The 20969-nt window shown below is 46.0% G+C and overlaps 1 protein-coding gene across 1 annotated transcript in view; it reads right to left on the bottom strand.

Moving 5' to 3' along the window:
* Positions 1-20969, bottom strand: part of AFAP1L2 (actin filament associated protein 1 like 2) — a 118498-nt gene that overhangs the window by 20470 nt on the left and 77059 nt on the right. Inside the window, exons 4-6 of the mRNA XM_084634147.1 lie at positions 18520-18614; positions 8658-8748; positions 42-247 (exon numbers count right to left, since the gene is read on the bottom strand). Coding sequence (XP_084490273.1) covers positions 42-247; positions 8658-8748; positions 18520-18614 — 392 coding nt within the window. The remainder of the gene's footprint in view (positions 1-41; positions 248-8657; positions 8749-18519; positions 18615-20969) is intronic.

Genomic DNA, 20969 nt, shown 5'->3' with positions numbered 1-20969 from the left:
TGGGGGTGGGAGGGGGGAAGAAAATGCAAATGTTTGCATACCAGCAACCTAGTGTCCTTAATGACACACAGCTGTTTGGCCCATTGTCCCAGCCACTTCTTCCTCCAGAGGAAAGCACAGATGCGGGCATCTTTCATTAGCTCAATGGTGGCTTCAGTGGATGGCCATTGGTGAGTTGCTGACTTCCCTTTGCTGCTCTCTTCTTCATCATAGGATTCGTAAGAGCTGCTGACTGCTTCTCCATCTTCTGTAACAAAGGCAAAGCTGGTCACCAAGTGTATTTCTGGGTGGCAATTCCTGTTTGTTTCACACATGCTCACATCAGGCAAGTGAGAGCATCCTCGCACCATGCCAGAGTCACCAGCAGCTCACAGGCTCTGCCCCAGGACTTTCCTCTGTTGAAGATTTCCTAAGGCCATTTTCTTAGTGAATCTGATCTCCCACCATCCGGTTTTTCCTTCTAGCCCAAACTGTTGCTTTGATGTTTTGCACCTGAGATTCTCTCTTTGCAAATACTCAAAGGAGTCTCCAATTTAAAAGCTTTCCTCAGATGCGCTATCAGATTTTGGTTGTATTTTTCCAATGATATATTTTATACACCCAACTGGAAGCCAAAATTTCCAAACCTGCAGCACGATTGCAAGCTATGTCCAGTCCCTGCCGAGTCAGCCCCTGCCTCCTGTATATAAAAACGAACTCTGCAAGGCCATGCAACAAGCAATGATTCATAGTATGTTATTTTATAGTTCCCTTTCTGAGCCACGGCTATATCGACTCAACATGGAACCTATGGCAAGACATACATCTGAGCATTGGCACCAGTGAAGCGATGTTGAGTGGTGGCAATAAGAATTAGTAATAAATTATAGCCTTAAATAATAGTGATTGTTTTTATGTTCAGTCAAGAACAGTATGTAACTGTCCATTACGTTCTTAATAAGGAGTGGGATTTCAAGAGTGCTCAGCATTGGCTTAACTTCGTTCCTATTGCGGTAAAGGGGAGTTTTACCATTCAAATGAGAGCAGAGGTCAATGCTGACCACGCTTGAAAATTACACCCACTATGTATAGTGCTACCCAGCTCTGATGTATGTAGGTCATGAAGGTTTGCAGAAGGTGAAGATGGCTGGTCATTGGTGCAAAGTCCATTGAAGTCAATAGAGAGACTCCCCAGCAACTTCCATGAGATTTGCAACAAGACTGAGGTGTTCATGATACAGATGTAATCTGCCAGCCACCCATTATTATTAGTGTGGTTCACACAGATCCATCAGAGGCATACCCCAAGATTTGTCCACCACATATTTAATTCATGCATGTTCATCCCTACTGAACAGAATTAAGATACTGATCTCATTATGCTACTCTCATCAGGACTTAGTTAGATGTCCACTCAAGTGCAGTGTTACCTTAACATTGTAGACATTTTTGAGAAGAAAACAGAGAAAATAGTTAAAAGACTTCACTGTGATTCCTTGAAGCATTATTCTGTAAGGTAGGTGTATTCATTTTTAAAGAAAATTAACTTTCAGAAGCCACAGCAATGTTACAATATTGCTCCCCAAATCTCTCCCAATTAAGTGTTATACGATAGCTCCAACTGGTGATTAGTGCAAAGCAACACTAATTAAGCCAATTTCTCGAAAGGAGACTATCTACTGCAAAATTCACTGAATGCCCATGGGTATCGTGTTAATGGCCCACCATCAACCAATCAGGTAGTTCAGCTTTCAAAAGGACGATGACTATATTATTTCCCACTCTACAGCTTACCTCCTAGAAGACTTTGGAACAAATCCTCAGCTAGTGTAAATCGGCATGGCTCCACTTCCAGAGAACTATGCCTATTTACACCAGCTAATGATCAGCCCCTTCACTGGTTGCAACATCTTCATCAGTAAAAAGCAGCGCCATTCAGATGTACTCTGATAAAAACTCTTTCTATATGGGATGAAACACTGATTGGCAAAAAGTGACTGCAACCTTCTCAATACCTCCCCCACCATACCCCCGCCCTCCTGACAATGTGCCAAATGGTGGTGGTGATCCATCCATGCTCGTAAGGGAGGAATGCCGGTGGTAACGAAATGAATAGTTTGGGCAGGTGCTCCTCTCAGCTACGATGACAGTAAATACAAAGACAATGCCAGAAGTTCAGGCTTTGAAAACATGCTGTACCCATGGTTATTGTGGCATAAATTACTCCCTCGGTAACCTGCAACCCTGTCCTGGCTCCAGTGACAGCAAGCCTACCAAGAATACCTGCATAGTCACAAGCAAAAAGAGAGAGAGAGAGAGAAAGCCCCCGCATTTTATATTGGTTCCCCTTGAACTAGGCAATTCTTTTTAAAATAACCATCAAAATTAAAATCAACTGGTGCAGATTAAATATTTCTGTCTGAATTATTATTAATTAAGCAGCCACATTGTCACTCACATTCCCATTCTGTTTCGTATCGTGCCACTCAATTATGCAAATGCAGCATCCGGCTAGAGTGATAAGGATGGAATCCATATCAGCATGGACTCAAAGCAAAAGGGGATCCTAGTAACTAATGCAAATATAACAAAGGGCAATGGCCTTCTTAGACTATGTGCAAAAATACTGCGGATGAAGGAACGGCCACAAGACCTAACAAGCCTGTCGTTATTGGGTTCATTCTAATTTATTCATCCACAATTTGTTACAGTGTCTTTCAGTCCCACCTCTGATGCCACATGACTTGCTTATCTCCTCAGCCCATCTGGAGGATTTGCTTTGATGTCTCTTCTTGGCAACATATTTGCTAATTTTATTAGTGCTACTATTCTTGTTTTATTTTACTACATCCATTTGCTTGGCGATACAAGACTTAAATTCGAAAACTCAGTAACAGAGACGAACAGCAGCTCCCCAGCTACCTGCATCTTCACCACTCGGCTAGGAATCATGCCCCTATATAGCATCCTTGCCCCAGGATCTCAAAGCACTTTCCATCACCCCGTATGAGGGAGATAAGTAATATTATCCCCACTTTACAGATGGGGAAATTGAGGGACTGAGGGTCCAGTCTTGTACCCATTGAAGTCAACAGCAAAACTCCGAACCTAGAGAATGCAGGATCAAGCCTAGGGAGATTTAAAGACAGAGCCAGGATTTGAACTCAGGTCTCTTTACTCAAGACTTGTGCTGTAGCCAGTAGACAACACACCTTCCCTTTCCCTTTCTACTATAGCTCCTCTTCAGCCATTTAATTAAACTTCTTCTTAACGTCATAATCTCAATACAGATCTCCCATCCAGATTTTCATTCACCTAAAGTAGCTGCCTCAACTGTGAACTGGTCAGAGAGTTACTTTCGCTAGGACCATGAAGATTCTTGGACACTTCTTAAGCTTTTTCCTTTCCATATACCCCTGCAAAGGCGTCTGTGCATAACCACCTGCAAAGTACCTTATTTATGTCTGGGGCAGATACCAGCTGAAGAGCCCTGTAATTCAGCAGTTAAGATGTGAGTAACCATACTGTCCACTCTGACATTCAGGACTTGTCTGAACCTGCATATTCTCATCCCAGTTCACTTTATGGGCCTGATTCTCCTCCCACAGCATTTTATACAGGTGCAACTCCATTAAAATTATAGGATATCAGGTGTAACTCCATTAGCGACCTGTGATTTCCCCCAGCATAAATGACAGGAGGAGCCGGGCCTATGAACAAAAGGGATTCATTTAACAAAGAAGCCTTAAAACACAGTCCAGGTCAGCAACCAGCCAAAATAGGGTTCTCATCTCATACTGTAATCTGTTTCCACTTCGGACTTCGCAGCTGTCACTGTGCTACGTATGGTGGCCATAGAGGGAATAGAATTCAGATCCTTCCCCTAGCACTTGAACTAACAGAGAATCTCCACCAACTATTTGCACTACAGGGCCTGTGGCACAGTTGAACAGTTCTGATTCCATCCAGCAGAGGGCAGTGGTGTACACCACCAAGTTTATTACCATTTTACTCTCCAAGGATGCGGTGACCAGTTTGCAGGTAAAAATTTGGCTTCACATTTAAAATAGTTAGGAAAGACAAACAAAGCTAACATATAAACTAGAAGGGAATCCAAAGAGCAGCTGATGACTAGGAAGGGGAACACTAACACCTAACAATGATGCACCACACTCTCCAACCAAGGATCTCTCAAGGACAGTTCACCTTTACTCATGTTGAATAGCACCTTATTCCACAAGTGGCCCCATATTAGATTTCAGACCCACGGTCAATGGAGCCATCTGAGGAGTAAGGGCTACTCAACATAAGAAAGGGGACCAGAACACATCCCATTGTTCTTCACCAGTGAGCCTCAACTCTCCCAAGATAGGTACTTGGCAGTATAATTATATCAGTTTTTTCAGAGGAGGAAATTGAGGCACAGAAGAGTTGAGTGAATTGCCCAAAGGGGCATAGCTAGTCAGTAACAAACTGGGGACAGATCTCAGGAGTCCTGACTCCCAGTCCCCTGCATTTATGCCGTTCATTGGTCTATATAACATGGAATACATTTCTCATTTGTCTAATGATAAACTAACAACAGCAGCCAATAGACAGTGCTTCTGGTAACTGAAATCTTATATTTCTGACACTACCCCGAACCATCTTATCCTGTTTACTGTATGCCTGGTGCCCACATAATCATTCACTAGAAACTTCTCAGGACAAAAGTGCCACCACAGTTATTAGAGGCATTCCCTGACAGTGCATCTTCCTGTTTTTGAATTAAATATCCTGCATTGCCAAGCAAAAGAGAGAGTTTTCAGTAGAATTATTGTTTATTCCTCGCACAAGGTTTTCTATGCACAAAAATGTTCATTTTATAAAGCTGTCTGAGTAACATAACCCAGTTTAATTAGCATATACACAAGATAGGATACCTGGCTACATACGAATAGGTTTGGTACATGACCCTGTATGCTGTGATTCTCAGCATAATTGGACAATTATATTTTCCTATGTGTATGGCAAAAAATGTAACTATTATCTCACTGCAAAGGCAATTGGAAAACACCCCGGCGTGTACGATGCTTTCTGGCCTGAATGAGGCTCCAAAGCAAGTTAGAGGAAGTCTTGTGTTGGCAGGTGACTACACGCAATTTAAAACAACCGGAAAAGAAACAAGGGGTGTGACTCCCTTTTCTTTTTACCTGCTAGCTAATTCCCAACTTTTCCTGTGGGATGAAGCTTACAGCTGCCTTTTTGCTTGGGTAGGGAAAGAATCTGACGTGAAACTGGCAAAAACTGGAGGTTTTTTTAATTTGTGGGAGGTGGAGCTGACAGTGAAATTTTTATCAGCAGAATTCTAATCCTCGGACTCAGAGCACAGGGGAGCGTGACGCTGTGGGGCGTCTATGACCCAGAGGCCCATTTGAGGTTCACTGCTCTGTGTCAGCCACTCCTCAGGCCTGACATGCTCATCACAGTTCACACACTGGTGTCAGGATATTTATTTAAAAGATTACATGTAATATATTGTTTGAAATCTAACATCACACTGGTCATTAACATGTTTGTAAAGTGTTTGTAAAAAACCCGGTAGCTGAAATTATGGATATTGTCTGATGTTATGTCCTGGAGACTCTACATAGAAAGGTGGCAAAACAGGTTTCTTCTATATAAAGGGGAAAGCAAATATGGTGGCAGAAGCCCTGTCCAGGAAAAAGGGCTCTGAATCACAGAATATCAGGATTGGAAGGGACCTCAGGAGGTCATCTAGTCCAACACCCAAGCAGGACAATCCCCAAATGGCCCCCTCAAGGATTGAACTCACAACCCTTGGTTTAGCAGGCCAATGCTCAAACTACTGAGCTATCCTTCTGCCCTGCTACCTCTGGGTCAGCCAGGGGCCTACCCTCCTACAGTTTTGTAAAGGGGCAGGTGTGACCCTAAGCATCCCTGTATTCCCACCCTATTGCAATAATGTTTGTATAAAATATGCCTTCTGAGGTATCATTTGAAAACGAATAACTCACTGACTGTTAATAGTCTTGCATGATGTATGTGTGCAGCGTGTATTAAGAGTTATGGATATATGTTGAAATTATGACGAAAGTGTGTTTAAACCAGGCATGCCTTGGGTAGTTGGTAAACAGGTCTGCCTTAGACAAAAGAACATGTATTTGATTCTCTGACCAGTCCGGTCCTCAGGCAAAGACAACTAAGGTCTATTGCTGGTTGTAACCAAGGCAGGGGTGAAAGTAAGTCAAGTGACTTACCGGTACGCTGGGGCCAGCTCAGGCCCCTGGAAGGGGCGGGGCCTAGGGTGGAAGGGGCGGGGCTGAGGAGGGTCAGAGCCAGCCCCAGCCCACCCTATAAGGTAAGTGCCCCCCCTTCTCCTCCTCCACCCACCCCCCAACTGGGGTAGCAGCAGCAGCCCGGGGCTCCGGGGGCTATTTAAAGAGCCCGGGGTTCCCCTGCTTCTACTGCCCCAGTCCTTTAATTAGCCCTCGGAGCCCTGGGGAAGCAGCGGGGCTCCAGCAGCTATTTAAAGGACCGGGGCGGCAGAGGCAGCTGGAGCCCCGACCCTTTAAATAGCCCCCGGAGCCCCTGCTACCCCAGGCCTCTGGGGGCTATTTAAAGGGCCTGCGGCTCCCTGCTTCTACCGCCCTGGTCCTTTAAATAGCCCCCAGAGCCCTGGAGTAGCGGCGGCGGGGCTCCAGCGGCTATTTAAAGGGTTGGGGCTCCTTTAAATTGTCCCCTGGGGAAGCCGGACTGCCCCAGTACGGTGCACCAGCTCTTGCCGGTACGCCATACTGGGGCGTACCAGCTTACTTTCACCTCTGAACCAAAGCTGGTGGAAGCCAGAGTGGGGCTATAGACAGGCTATAGATAGGGGTGAGACCTGCTGAACCAGGGCTGTCTAGCTCTTCAGGATATGGCCTGCATGCTTGTAGACTGGTTGTGAGCACCCCAGGCTGTGAGTGACAGCAGCAAAGCATTGTAAAACACCCAGGGTTGCAGGGCAAGTGGTGACACAACCCCTCCCTCCGTGGTCTGGATTGCACGCCGAACCCCATAATAGCATCTTTGCACTGTTTCTGTCAAGGCTGCAACCCCAAGCACTAAAAAAAAATCACCTATTTTTCTTTCTAAAAGTGCTTTACCCACCAATCCTGCTGGAGGTAGGATTTTCTCTCCACTCACAGGGCCTGGTAACTAATCCCAAAGTGCTGATCAGGAGTAACGGAACAAAATTTGGCCTGCAGTATTCTGACTGGAGTGGAGCCATTTAGATAAAATGACATCTAGAAGCCAACCAATTCAGGGTGAGGTTTTGCAAACCCAAACCTGGCTTCCTCATTACAGAGATGGGACAACCCTGAAGGCTTTTATCTGCACCGCCCCAAACTATGGTGCTTTGGAGAGAATGGAAACTAATCCAAGCCGACTCTGGTCAGTAGCTAGCTGGATCAGGTCCCATGCTGTCAAGAAGGTGCTGATTTAAACATAGAAAGAGATTGATGCAGATGGGGTGATAACTAGGAGCTAATACTCCAACTCACTCCACTTAACTTATCTGATTATATCATTCACCTTAGCCTCAAACTAATGCCAGGTCTACACTACACGCTTACTGAAGTATAATTACATCACTCAGGGGTGTGAAAAATCCACACCCGTGAGTGATGTAGTTATACAAACCCTATTCCCCCATGTAGACAGTTCTGGGTCAGTGGGAGAGTTTCTCCCGCCAACGTAACTACTGCCTCTCACAGAAGTGGAGTAATTAAGCCGATGGGAGAGCTGTAGCTCCCAAAGGCTCCCCATCAGGATCACGGCCTCCATTGTGCTAGGCGCTGTACAAACATGGGAAGATACAGTCCTTATCCTGAAGAGATGACTGTCAAAATAAATTAACCCTGCATAATTTCAAACAACATCCCCCACTTTGTTTCTTCGTCACAAATTTTAAAGCTCAGGGTTGCACAGCTGCGTCTAGTGCTGCTCACACAATGGTAATGAATTCTCATCCAAATCATCAGCCTTACTTCTTATCCTTAACTCTGGTGCACGAGACTGTAAGAGGGGACGGTCTAGTGATCTAGACCACTGCAGTTTATAAACTGTCACACTTTATAAACTATTTATAAATGTAGCCTTTATGTAAATAGTTAATACATTTTGAAGAGCTGTTTTAACAAATGCTTCAAGATTGATATAAAGTCCCATATACCCATAGGGTTCATAGATTTTAAGGCCAGAAGACACCATTAGATCTTCTAGTCTGATCTCCTGTATATCAGAGACCACTGAATCCCACAGTTACCCTTGTACTGAGTCCAATAGCTTGTGTTTGGCTAAAGCATCTCTTCCAGAAAGACGTCCAGTCTTGATCTGAAGACTTCAGGAAATGGAGAATCCACCAACAGATATAACATTTTATAACCATCTATAATACATACTGCTCTTGTCTATAGCAGGTGTAGAACATCTACTAGTCATTTATTAATCCTTTATAAACTATAAATGTACCCTTCTTATGACCAGCAAATCCACACAGATCGAATTTGTACCATCAGCCATAAAGAATTGAATGGGAGTAGTTCTGTTTGATTGTTTCCACAAACATTGAGTTCTGCATCTCACTCTAGTTAATGATAGCCATGAAAAGCAGAGAACCAGCTCTGACGTACCATTCACAGAGATGTCATATGGCTCAGCCTCTTCATAATATGCCTCTGGAGACTCAATCTTGGGGCTCGAAGGCTGTTTCGTTTCTGCAATCTGTGAATGAATAAAACAAGCATATTTTTTGGTAACAAGCTGAGCACTCCGAATCTTTGAACAAGCCTTTTTGGTAATGCTAAAGTGTGGCCCAGTGGAGGGGTCCTTTTAGATGTGCAATTCATGACCTCTAGGTAAATGGGTTCAGATTCCAGGAAAGACACATCAGTAAGTGCTAGTATTTAACTGGCTTTCGATATACAGCTCACCAAATTAGGTTTAAAGGAATGTTGTGATGCTGCGCTTCGCAGTTCTTATACCATGTCACAATGTTGCAGTGCTTTACATAGTCAACTCTTCAATTTTCCTGAAAGCCTCAATTTCGGGGATATAGAACAGACCCTGGAAAAGCTGCGGTCAGCTTGTTCATTCTAACCATGGATCCGATACTACTGCACCAGTAAATGGGAGTTTTGCCATTTGTTTGAATGGACTCCTTCCATTAGGTTCAGATGGCTGCACATAAGCTATCGATTTCAACTGGGGATGAAGTTCAACACTAAGGAGAATAGTTATGGGGTACCTGAGTGGAGGACAGTTGGGAGGAGAGGTAGAACTATTACCTACCTTTAGCCCAAACAGGCATTTGAACTCTATTACCCTATCTCAAATTCCCTAATTGAAAGTTCATAGCCCATGGGTCACACAGCACAAAGTCCCAAGTTAGGAAAAACATCAGGCATCTTTAAAGCCAATATGAGCAAAAATGAAGGAAGTGGATAAACAACACTAAAGTGAAACGAGCCTTTGAAAAGAGTCCAGTGCTGGAAAAACCCTGTTTCATCTGCCAAATCCCTCCCCCAAACACAAGCTGTCAGAGAAAACAGTTCCTTGATCCCTTGGAAAGACCAACACACGAACAAGAAGGTGGGTAAAAACCAAACCCATTTACTTCTCAAGCCATTCATACAACTGCACTTGACTTCACTGAGCTGCAAACTTGAATGCAGTAGTGGAAGGTGCTCAGATACTGCAGTGAGGACCGCAGCATAAAAACCTGCACAGAACGAGATAGTGGGTGGAGTTACAGCCCACACAAGGGGGGAGGGGGTCCTCATGATGCTACCATCCTGTAGCTTAGCCCTGCTGTTCAATTTGTCCAGCACCACACATTTCCTCTCACATTCCACGCATAGTAGAACACAATCCGTATCTGCGGTCACCAGAAAGGCTATGTTCATATAACTCAGTTAAAAACAGCTGAAAGCGAGTTATTTTAGCTAGTGGCAGTTATTCTCTTAGTACCCGGGTTATAGTGTGTTCTGGATTGCAAGGGTATGAGCTAGATTCTAGTTGGTACCAGCATAAAACATCAGCTCTGGTGAGGGTGCTGGGAGTTCCATCAGGGACCAGCTTCCAATGGCCTGTACATAGGGGCTGAAATCTCACTTGTCTGGAGTAGAGATGCAGCCACTGGCAGGCAATGAGGGGGACACGTCCCCCGCTCCTTACTCTCCTGTTGAAGATCCTTACAGCACAGGGCCAGGAATCGTACATTCACTCCTGGCTGCCCACACAATGGTTTGTCAAGGGAGAGGAGACGATAACGGGCCAACGCCATCCCAATATGGGCAGGGCCAAGGGGGTTGGGAGAGTGCGTTGATTCAGTGCCCACCCCTCACCTCACAGCCCCTGCCAGCAGAGCTCCTATGGAGCACTCGTGCAAATTACAGCTGTACTCCCTCCCCTGGGCATCAACCTCCAGAAGAGCAGGGACAGAGGCACTGCCTGCCCTCTGCTGGGATAAATATCCCCTGGGGTGCCCGGTGCTTGGGCACAAGGAGGCCCATACCTTATACCTCTCTGCACCTAACACACTGTGTAAAGCTATAGCAGGCCATTGCTGATCTGCCTTTGCATTTTACCCCAATGGCACAATGGGTAATAGTTGTTTATACAGTTCAATTATTTGCCTGTTTGATTATACTTCATTGGCTTTCAGGGCCTAGGTTTTTTTTAATTTGTTAATTTTTTTTTAAATTCTTTGATTTGATTTGAATTCTTTAGTAATACTAATGTTTAGAATTAAAGAGCAAGGGTCAAGTCAAAGACTCTGGCAACTCTCAGTTACTTCTAAGAGTTAACTCTTAAGTTAATCAGCAACCTCTGGCTAATGGCTGGCTGGCACCTCCGTCCTTACTAAGGGGCATATTGATGTTAGCTCTTCTGCCTAAAGAGCCAAAATTGTTCAATATGAATTTGGACACAGGCAGCTAAGGACATGGCCCATTGTCTCAAAGCACGTTGGGATCCCTTCAACACGATGTATAAATTGGCCAATGTCTCTTGAGGCATTGGCCATAGTCGGAAGACAGGATACTAGGCTAGATGGACCAATGGTCTGTCCCAGTATGGCTGTTCTTATGTTATGTTCTTATATCTGTAGCACCATTCAGCCAAGAGAGGAATTATTGTGTTCTGATATTAACCCACTAACCTGGACTGTTGGCCTACCAGGCTTTGAAGGAGAATATTAACACTGCAGTATTCCCAGTCTAGCCCGGATACAGGGATACAGTCTGGGTTAGTGCTCAGGGCAGTGACCTGAGACTTAGGACCTCTGGCTTTGGCTAGCTAGCTATGAGCAGACCCATGGTGTAACCACGGGCAAGTCCCTGACCTTTCTTGGTCTCTACCTCTGTAAAATAGGGGTAATTCTTACTTACCTTTGCAAAGTGCTTTAAGGAGAGGCCCTCTCCATATAGAACTGCTAGGTATTATTAGTATACTTTCCATTCAGTTTTTGAGGACATATGGGGAATGTGTTACCTACGTTTTCCTACAACATTTAAATGCTTAAGAACTTCAGCTAAAGCATTAAATTAGAAAAATAAACACTCAATCGTTTTACTGGGTGCATTTCCTCAGCCAGGGACTAGTTCTATCATTGAATCTGTGGCAGATTGGCACTTGCAGCCAGCCTACATTGTACATGGCAGAGAATTTAAAGCAATAATCAGATTGGGAAGACATCGTTGCCTACATAAAACCCCTCACTGTGACTGCTTCCTATGCTGTCCAACACAGTCTCAGGGGAGAGGAGGGTTACTTTGTTTCATACAGACAATGGAAACCAAAAGGGCCTATGTGGGACTAGGCTTCAGCTTCTTTAGAGGTTATTGTTTTCTCTTTATCAAAGGTGTGGGCTTCTTTTGTCTCTAGCTTAGATCAAAAATATACTGCACTGTGTTAGCCAACCCAGTCTGGTCATTTCAGCACACTTGTCCATTTCACAATGGCACAACAGAGCATGCAAACCCTAACAAACATCTGATGGCATCATACAGGAACGGCCCAGAGCACTGCCATTTCTACGCTAATAAGTGGGAATGGTACGATAAGACACTGGTGTGTTTTCACTAGGGGCAACTGGAAGCATGTGGTGAAAAGTGGGAGCAGAGCACAGAACTCCTAGCTAGGGCTAAGGCATGGGAGGAGAACAGGAAGAGAGAATGAATTAAATATATACAAGGCCTGATCCAAAGCCCATAGACGTCGTTGTTATTTGAGGTTTATATTGTGATTGCACCTTGAGGCCTCACCCAAAACAAGGGCCCCTGTTGCGCTAGGCATTGTGCATACACATAGTCAGGTCACAGCCCTGCATTGATTTCAGTGGGCGTTGGATCAGACCCACTTATGCTGGGCTCTAGCACTGAAAAAGGAACCTAGAAAAGAATCATTGTAAGTGCCAGATAATGAACAGCTATTCCCAGCACACAGGATAATGAACACCCCGACATCACCTCATCATTCTACAAGCAACTTCCCACACTTGGTTTTAGAGACCAGGGTGGTTCCTTTGTAGCTTTCAGTTTCTGTGGCCTCTGTTCATTAAACTCAGCCTCCCTAAGAGCATCACTCTCCGGTCATTGCCCTTTTCTGAATCAAAGTACAAAGCGATGAGCTGATGAGGTTTTTCAATCCCGCCCACCCTCTCTATTCTCCCCCCACACATAAAAAAAAAATTTAAAAAAAAGCCAAGCTCCCAGGGTTTTAATTGCTGAGCTTCCACCTCACTCATCACCTTCATTCTTTAAACCTCAATCACACTACGGACCTCCGGAGTGCACACAGCACTGTTAGGGAAACTGGTACAATTGGCTAAAGGAGAAAAATTTCCCCAAACTGAGAGCAGCTGAGCACCCCGGACACTCCAGGGTTCACCACACTGTCACTGGAGAGGATGGCACATAGGCAAAACCAAAGCCTCTTTTTGCAGCTGTCCAACATGTCTATGGAGAAGTTAGAGGAAAATTGGCTGGATATTAATTGAGGGCCAGGTGGCAGCCCGCTAATGGACCACTGCAGGTGAGCAGGGAGTGAGCGGACTCGAGCCTTCCCAGCCAACATAGCTGATCCGATGCATGGGGGAGAAGATTATACCTGATGCCAATTACTCCCCTGCTGGAAATAAGGGGGAACTCACTTCCGGGACAGCACAACACTTCACTGCCCTTTGCTTAGGGCTTCTGGAAAAGCCACAACTTGCCCAGAGTGGAAAGTCCTATAGCTTCTGAGCATGCTGATCAGTCATCTAAGAATTTGCGGTTTTTTTAACCAGAGGCTAATGAAGCCACACCCACTTAATTACATTCTTTCCCCCCCACGACCCCTACCAACTATAGTAACTGGTGCTGATTGATATACCCACAGCAAATTCCTAAAAAACAGGAAACACACTCCCACTGCCTTAACATCAAGGAAAAGCGAGAAGTCCCAGGGACAAAAACACTGCAGATCCCTTGCCAAAGCTACAGCAATGTCATCAAACATGCTGCCACTCTCTTAACCTGGCGTCTCAGAAAATTTTCCTCAGCCACACAGCATCAGCACAAGCAATCGCCCCTTTCCTGCCCTCTCCACTTCAGTGAACTTCAAAGCCTAATCAGGACTACTTAAATGCTATCCTTTGCTGCCTTCCTGCAAACCCATAAGTGCATGTGTAGCGCTAATGACCTGAGAAATCAATGGGATTGCTCACATATGAGTATGTCTACACTGCAATTAGACACCCGTGGCTGGCCTGTGCCAGCTGGCTTGGGCTCAGGGGCTGTTTAATTGCAGTGTAGATGTTCGGGCTCAGGCTATGGCAATTAAACAACCCCTTAGCCCTAGCCCCATGAGCCCAAGTCAGCTGGCATGGACCATGGTGGGGGTGTCTAATTCTGGTGGAGACATACCTGTCAAGATCAGCTGCTTTGCTCAGAGCAAGCATAATCCAGATGGTGGTTGACATGCATGCACAGTGTTAGGAGCACTGTTGTGTGGATGTGGGGTGTGTTTCAGGCATGCAGAAGTATGATCATTACAGCCAGATGTTCAAAACAGGTCAGCACTAGCACTGGGCAGGAGAATCTTTGAGATTTAAAAAAAAAATTCTGTCCCAAATCAGGACAAAAAGAGTCAAATTTTTGAAAAATCTCAGTAACAAAGTGGGGGTGAGGGGTTTTCAGGGCAATGGGAAATTTGGATCAGATTATTTCAAAATATTTAATTTTGATTTTGACCTGTTTTCTTTTTTTAATTTTTAGTATAAAGTTAAAATTTGAAATAAGCTGTTTTGAACTGAAAAATCTCAACTTTCCAAATGGGACATTTGGACTATTTCAAAAGCTTTTTTCGACATTTTTTCAATTCAGGAAATGTATTGAAAATGACCCTTTGCTGCGAACAGTTTTGGTTTATACAAATTGGCATTTTTCAGTGGGGGGAAAAAAAGTCAAAAAATTCCTGACCAGCACCCGCAATCAGGCCAGTATGTTATAAGAGCTCAACACATCAGCCACCGAAGTCTTTGGAAAATCTAGCCATTAATCTCACAATGGGAGATGAGCTCTCTGGAAAATCTCACCTTTATTTAGGTGCCTAAATTGAAGTTCAGTTTTTTTGAAAATCTGATCCCCAAATGTCTCTCGTGTAAACCAGGTCTTCCTAAATGCATTGCAGGATTAATCCTGCTTCTGTTTGGGGGTCTGCTTTCGAAATACTGGGAACAAACTCTGGAGTCTTTTAAGACCGTAACCAGCCCTACAGGTCTCTCTCCCACCACAACAGTTAGACAGATATTTTTCATTCTCAAGACAGTTTTTTTGTGGGATTTGGTTTTTCAAGTTCAGGGTTAGCCAGATGCCAAGCTGGGGAAGAAACTCTGTTTCCAGCCAGAGCAGCAGTCATTCCCAGCACCTGGGCCCATGGCAGACTGCACAAGCAGATGTGCTGGCAACACTTGAATCTGTCTCTCGGCCTGTCAAATGCAGAACAGACTCTCCTGTTGTCCTAGGTGGAAGGGCTGTTTCCCTCCCTGCCCCCCACTTGCACTTAAGTCTGATTCATTCACTTGCTTCATCCCTCTTTAAACATGCTATCGAATTGCTTGCTTTCAAAAATCAATGTGAAGCTAAATGATGAGCAGAGCACGTAGGTACAGTGCCAGCACATCCTGCATGGCTCTTCCAAAGCACCATCATCCTGACCTCTGCCCATCCAACCCAGGGTGTCTCCCTTGAACAGAGACAGTCAATCCCATTACATGTATACCAGGAAAAGGAAGAAGTCTGGAGAGAGTGTAACACACATATAAAGTGTGTGCCACATTCACATAGAGGATAACATCCTACTATTGCTACCCTCTAACAGAGTTGCTCCTTTAGCTCAAATTGTATATGCTGGGGCTTCAGTACTGAAGGTCCTAGGTTCAAACCTAACTGACTGGATGTGAGACTCATTACAAGGGAGACTTGTGAGACGCATGAGAGACTTGTGTTTTTGATCAATAACTGGGCAATCTTCATTGAATGGGACAGGAATTAAAGAGGGGTATCAAGAAAGAGCCTCTGATTTGTTGGAGGCAACAGTAGGGGCAGGAGGAGAGCAGTAGTTTTTCCCATGCCTACACTGTGCTGAGCTAGAAGTGCATTCCTGTATTTGTTCCACCGAACAACCAGGAGAAGCTGCCTCGAAGTTTCCCACAGTCAGAGCCAGCGTGTGTCTCAGCCTGTGCAGCTGCAGCTCCTCCGGCCATGTCGCACAGCACAGGCCGCATGAGGAGAGCTGCATCTGCTGATCCTCAGGCAGGCTTTCCCTTTGGCGCAGGGCTCTTTTGCTGCCCCGGCCTGTGGCCTCGTCTACCCATCGCGCCACTCCTCCTGCTGCCACCACCTCCACCAGGAACGGCGCCCCTTGCGATCAGAACCAGTTACACGCAGATCACTGCTCCCAGTCACGAGCGAGGGCTGCCTTCCCTTCTCAGCATGGAGAGCATGGGCAGCTTTAACAAGTAAGCCAGATGGGTTAGCTGGAAAAACTCCACAGGCTCTGGAATGCATCCATTAGGACAACCGCAGTGCATCTAAAAGGCTTCTGTATTAATCCAGCCCTACCTTTCTCCTTTTCAGGCTTCACTTTCCCAGCACCCTGACGTGACATCCATCCCTTAAACTCCCTTACAGCAGAGTTCCCATAAGACCCTTTATGGTAATCCCTTATCTGACCCTCTGGCTTCTCCTTCCTTTTAAAGGAATGGTTTCTCCAGTGAGTCCCTAGCAAACACTACCCCCTCTCTCCCCCCACCCACTAACCCCTCTCTTTCAAGTCTGCTGTCCTTTTACATCAGAAAGTCCTTACTGCTGAGATTCCCATGTCTGATCGGCTGCTAAACAGTAAGCCCCGCTTGTCAGTGTCTCTGGAGAATAGCTAGGGCTGCTCTTTTGGCAAGGAAACAAAATCCCACTGAAAGCCGATTGTGATGAACTGTAACCTAATTACATTTATAACTGGCCCATGGAAAAGTCCAAGGGAACTTTGTTTGTAGATTTCTTTTGTACAAAGTCTCAGGGAAACCTGAATCATGTACAATTGGTCTCGCAAGACACACATGCACGCAGCAAACCTTCAAGCACCAAAAAGCATGAACGGGGAGAAAGCTGCACTCAGGATGCAACTTGCACAATAATGTTCCCCACCCCGTGCCACATTCTGCAGAGCAGATGCAGGGGCTGCTATAGTCTTAGGGAGCAGCTGCACTCTATGCCCAAAGAAAGAGGAAGAGAAGTGGCTTAAACTCCATTCCTTCCTGGCCAGCAGAGGTGTTAAGATGGCCGGACTCATGAGTCCTTCATCATAGGAGAGTTTGCAAGCTTTCTTCCAAGTCTTACGCATAACAAACTCATCTGAATTCTGTGGCGAGACACTGACTGATTTGACTCCCCTAAAACCCCTTTAAGGCCCTGAATTAGGATTAAAGGATTATAACCTACAGCGTAGCAAGGAGAACAGCAACGTTACTCAAGCTTCCTTTCTGCTTTTGCCTAGGGACCCTTGCCACGGGTGCAGGTCCCGACACTCACATCTTCCTCTTTCTCACACATCCACTTGGCTGCAGGTTTTGTAAGAAACTGCCATATGGAAGGGAACAATGGTCTAGGGCAGGGGCGGGCAAACTTTTTGGCCTGAGGGCCGCATCAGGTTTCAGAAATTGTATGGAGGGCGGGTCAGGGGAGGCTGTGCCTCCCCAAGCAACCAGGCCTGGCCTGGCCCCCACCCCCTGCTTCTCGATCCCTGACAGCCCCCGCTTTTCCCCCCCGGACCCCTGCTCCATCCACACACACACACCCCCACTCCCTGTCCCCTGACCGCCTCCCGCCAACCTATCCAACCCCTGCCTCCTTCCTGACTGCTCCCCGGGGACCTCTGCCCCATCCAACAACCTGTTCTCCCTGACTGCCCCCGTAATCCCTGCCCCAACTACCCCATCCAACCCCCGCTCCTTCCTGACTGCCCCCCCGGGACCCTTGCCCCCATTATTCAACCCCCCTGTTTCCCACCCTCTGACTGCCCTGACCCCTATCCACACCCCCAGCCCTTGATCACCACCCCGAACTCCCCTGCCCTCTATCCAACCCCCCCTGCTCCCTGCCCCCTTACCGTGCTGCCTGGAGCACTGGTGGCTGGCGGCGTTACAGCCGCGCCTCCCGGCTGGAGCCAGCCACACAACGCGCACCACAGAGCACCGGGTCAGGCTGGGCTCTGCAGCTGCGCTGCCCCAGGAGCCCCCCCCCGCCCCCCAGAGCATTGTGCCAGCGGCGCAGTGAGCTGAGGCTGTGGGGGAGGGGGAGCAGCGGGGGAGGGGCCGGGGGGCTAGGAGCTCAGGGGCTGGGCAGAAGGGTCCCAAGGGCCAGATGTGGCCTGTAGGCCGTAGTTTGCCCACCTCTGGTCTAGGGTCTGGCCTATCTCTGAAAGTGCACAATGCCAGATGCTAGCAAACCCCCTTGTCTTCCACAGCAGTGATCAAGTAGTGCAGTGTTACACAACAGAGAGAGAATATTGTCCTGACACCACGTGGCGATTACCCAAATGCCCTGAAGTTTGAGGATTGTTGGCCTTTGTAAGTTTCTCCCAGGCAGTCTAATCATTGCTGCTGCTGTTACGCATCTAGAAGGAGATTTTCAAAGACAAGTGGCTGTTAGGTGCCAAGCCTGTACTCCTGTCTTTGAAAATCTCACCCCTAGTTACCTACGCCTGTTTTGAAACTTACCAGGACTATGCTGTTTGCCTCAATAACATCCTGTTACAGAGAGAGTTTTGTGAATTACATACATTATATGTTGCATAATTTAAAAAATTGTCCGTGTTTAGAGCCAGTATGTGCCATGAAGAATTTAAAGATATAAAATTCTATCATTAGAGGTAGATTTGATTAAATATTAAGACCGTGGAAAGCAAAGGAGAAAAAGAGAGAGAAAAGGGAGTGATGAGGAATCAAACACATACTATTTTTGGAGGAGGAAGGTCCGGCAGACTCTTCTGAGGAGGAGATGAATGGTGTCCTGATTCCCCATTGGACAAAGACTCTCCGCAATCCAGTGCTACAAACAGAAACAAGCAAGAATAATGACACGTGGCATGTCCCAGCAATGCACTTATTACCTAGCAGCGGTGCAGCAACATCTGTGCGCTACGTTATATTTGAGTAGGAAGCAGGGTGTTAATTACAGAGTCTGCCTTCGATGCTTCATCGTGACCATGTCATTTCAGGCCGTAGCCAAGAATACAATGCTACGGCACCACAACTAAAGAACCAGTTCTCTTGGTAGGAGCTCTTCTTGTTTTGGAATGTTTTTCCACTTGGAATGAAAACTATGAAGACCAAAATGACTTTTAAAATAAAAATCACTTCACTTGTAATGACGATGTCTATATTGAGCCGTTCTAAAACGTTCACTCTGTTATTACTCTGCTGTACATGGTTTCACTTGCAGGTAAAAATCACTTTCACTCTCCCAGATCCACTCACTAACATCCCTAAAAACAAAGGGCCAGATTCTCAATAGGTGGAAATCAGGTAGCCACACTGGCTTCAGTGGAGATCCTGGCCTAAAGTCTTCAAAAGGAGAAAGTTTCAAAAGTTCTTTCCCTTTAAAGAATACATACGTCCTCTATTGCACCACAATTAGAACCTAAGGAACAGATTTATTTTCTACAAAAAATGGTTTCTATTGAATTTTGTCACCTCTGTAAAACGAGTTGTAGCTAAAGGATGGCCATCTTGATTAGGCCTTAGGAACATCTAAGGTTTTTGGGAGGCAGTGTGACATAGTGAGTAAAGCAGGGGACTGCAAGTTAGGGGCTCTTCTGAGAGTACATTCTATTCCCAGCTCTACCACGGACACCCTCTGTGGTTGAGCTAATCACCAATTTCTGTGCCTCCATTTCCAGCTCCCTAAAATGGGGATAACACCACTCGCTTCAAGCACAAAGGTTGCCACAGAGGTGCAAAGTCCAGTTACTCTAATAGTAAAATGAGAACTGTAACACTAGTAACTAACGCATTTATATAGGACCTCATAGCCGAGGAAAAGATTGTTAGAAAAAAAATACAGGGCCAAATCCTCAGTGGGCATTTTCAGCATAGCTGCATTGAGCTACAGTTAACAGAGTGCGCTGAGAACCTGGCACTCTGTGGTGGGGGAGGAGTTTCAAACAGACCAAGAAGGGAGGATGGTTCAGTGATTCAGGTGTTAATCTGGGACCCAGGTGCAATTCCTGCTATGCCACAGACATCCTGTGTGACCCTGCACAAGTCAGTTAGACTTTCTGGGCCTCAGTTTCCCATCTGTAAAATGGATATACTAGCACTGTCCTAATTCACTGGAGTATTGTGCGGAGAAATACATTAAAAGATACTACAATAAAGGGGGCCATGTAAAGTGCCAGAGCCTAGACAAGGGATATGGTGCCCAGCTCCCTTTGAATGGATTGCCTAACTCCCGTAGGCGCCTTTGAAAAGCCCAGCCTCGCTCCCGGTGAAAATAGGGACAATATAAATTAGAACAGTCGGGGTGCTGTGCCTTTCCTAGTGCAGCTTACCATGGGGTTCAGAAGACTCTGGCATGAACTTCGCTGCATATTTCTATGTGTTTTATAAATAAAAGCTGGACCCGCACTGCTCCATTTCAGTCTCAGACTCGGAAGCCACAATGACAGCTCTGAATCTGCATCCTATAATGAGCCCCTGGCACGGTGGCAGAAGCATCAGTACAATCCGAAACACACAATGACGTAATCCCCCAGGCTGTCTGCTGCCTGTGGTGAAGCTTCTGTGCGTCCCTCCTTGTTAATGCTGGACAGTTTCATTAAGCTACAAGGTCAGAAGCAGCCATGTGCCAAACTGCTCAGTCAGTGAAAACCAACTGAAAATATCTGCTTGCTAAGCACAGCCACGACAGGCAGGGCTGCTCGGTTCCTTGCACAGTTGACATTAAAATTAGGCTGCCCCAGGTGTCTGATCATCAGCCTTGAAAACCGCTGCTTTACTGCATCATGCAGAAATGAAAAATGGCGCTGCCAAGGCACCCCATGGTTACACTTAAAATACACTACTAACTAGCTGGCGCTGGAGCTTTCCCTCTTCTAGGATGCATCAAGGGTGCTACTTTCAGCACCATCGCTCCTGGAAAGAGAACATCAAGGGTGATACTTCCTAGAGAGGAGCACCCAAAGGGTAGCACCATGAAACTGTTCTGAGAGAGATGAGGAGATTCAGATTTCTGACCTAGTGGGCATATCTACACAGTGAAGAAAAATCCCTGGCACAGAGTCTCAGAGCCTGGGTCAAGGGTTGGCAGGGCTGAAAGTAGCAGCAGCAGCAGCCTGAGCTCCTAGACCCTCCCCCCAACACTGGGTTTCAGCACCCAGGCTCCAGGCAGAGCCTGAATGTCTAC

Source organism: Lepidochelys olivacea, assembly GCF_965140295.1.
Source record: "Lepidochelys olivacea isolate rLepOli2 genome assembly, chromosome: 7".
In the NCBI taxonomy this organism is placed as follows: domain Eukaryota; kingdom Metazoa; phylum Chordata; order Testudines; family Cheloniidae; genus Lepidochelys; species Lepidochelys olivacea.
Note: the sequence above shows the minus strand (reverse complement) of the source record. Positions and strands in the feature narration are given on the sequence as shown.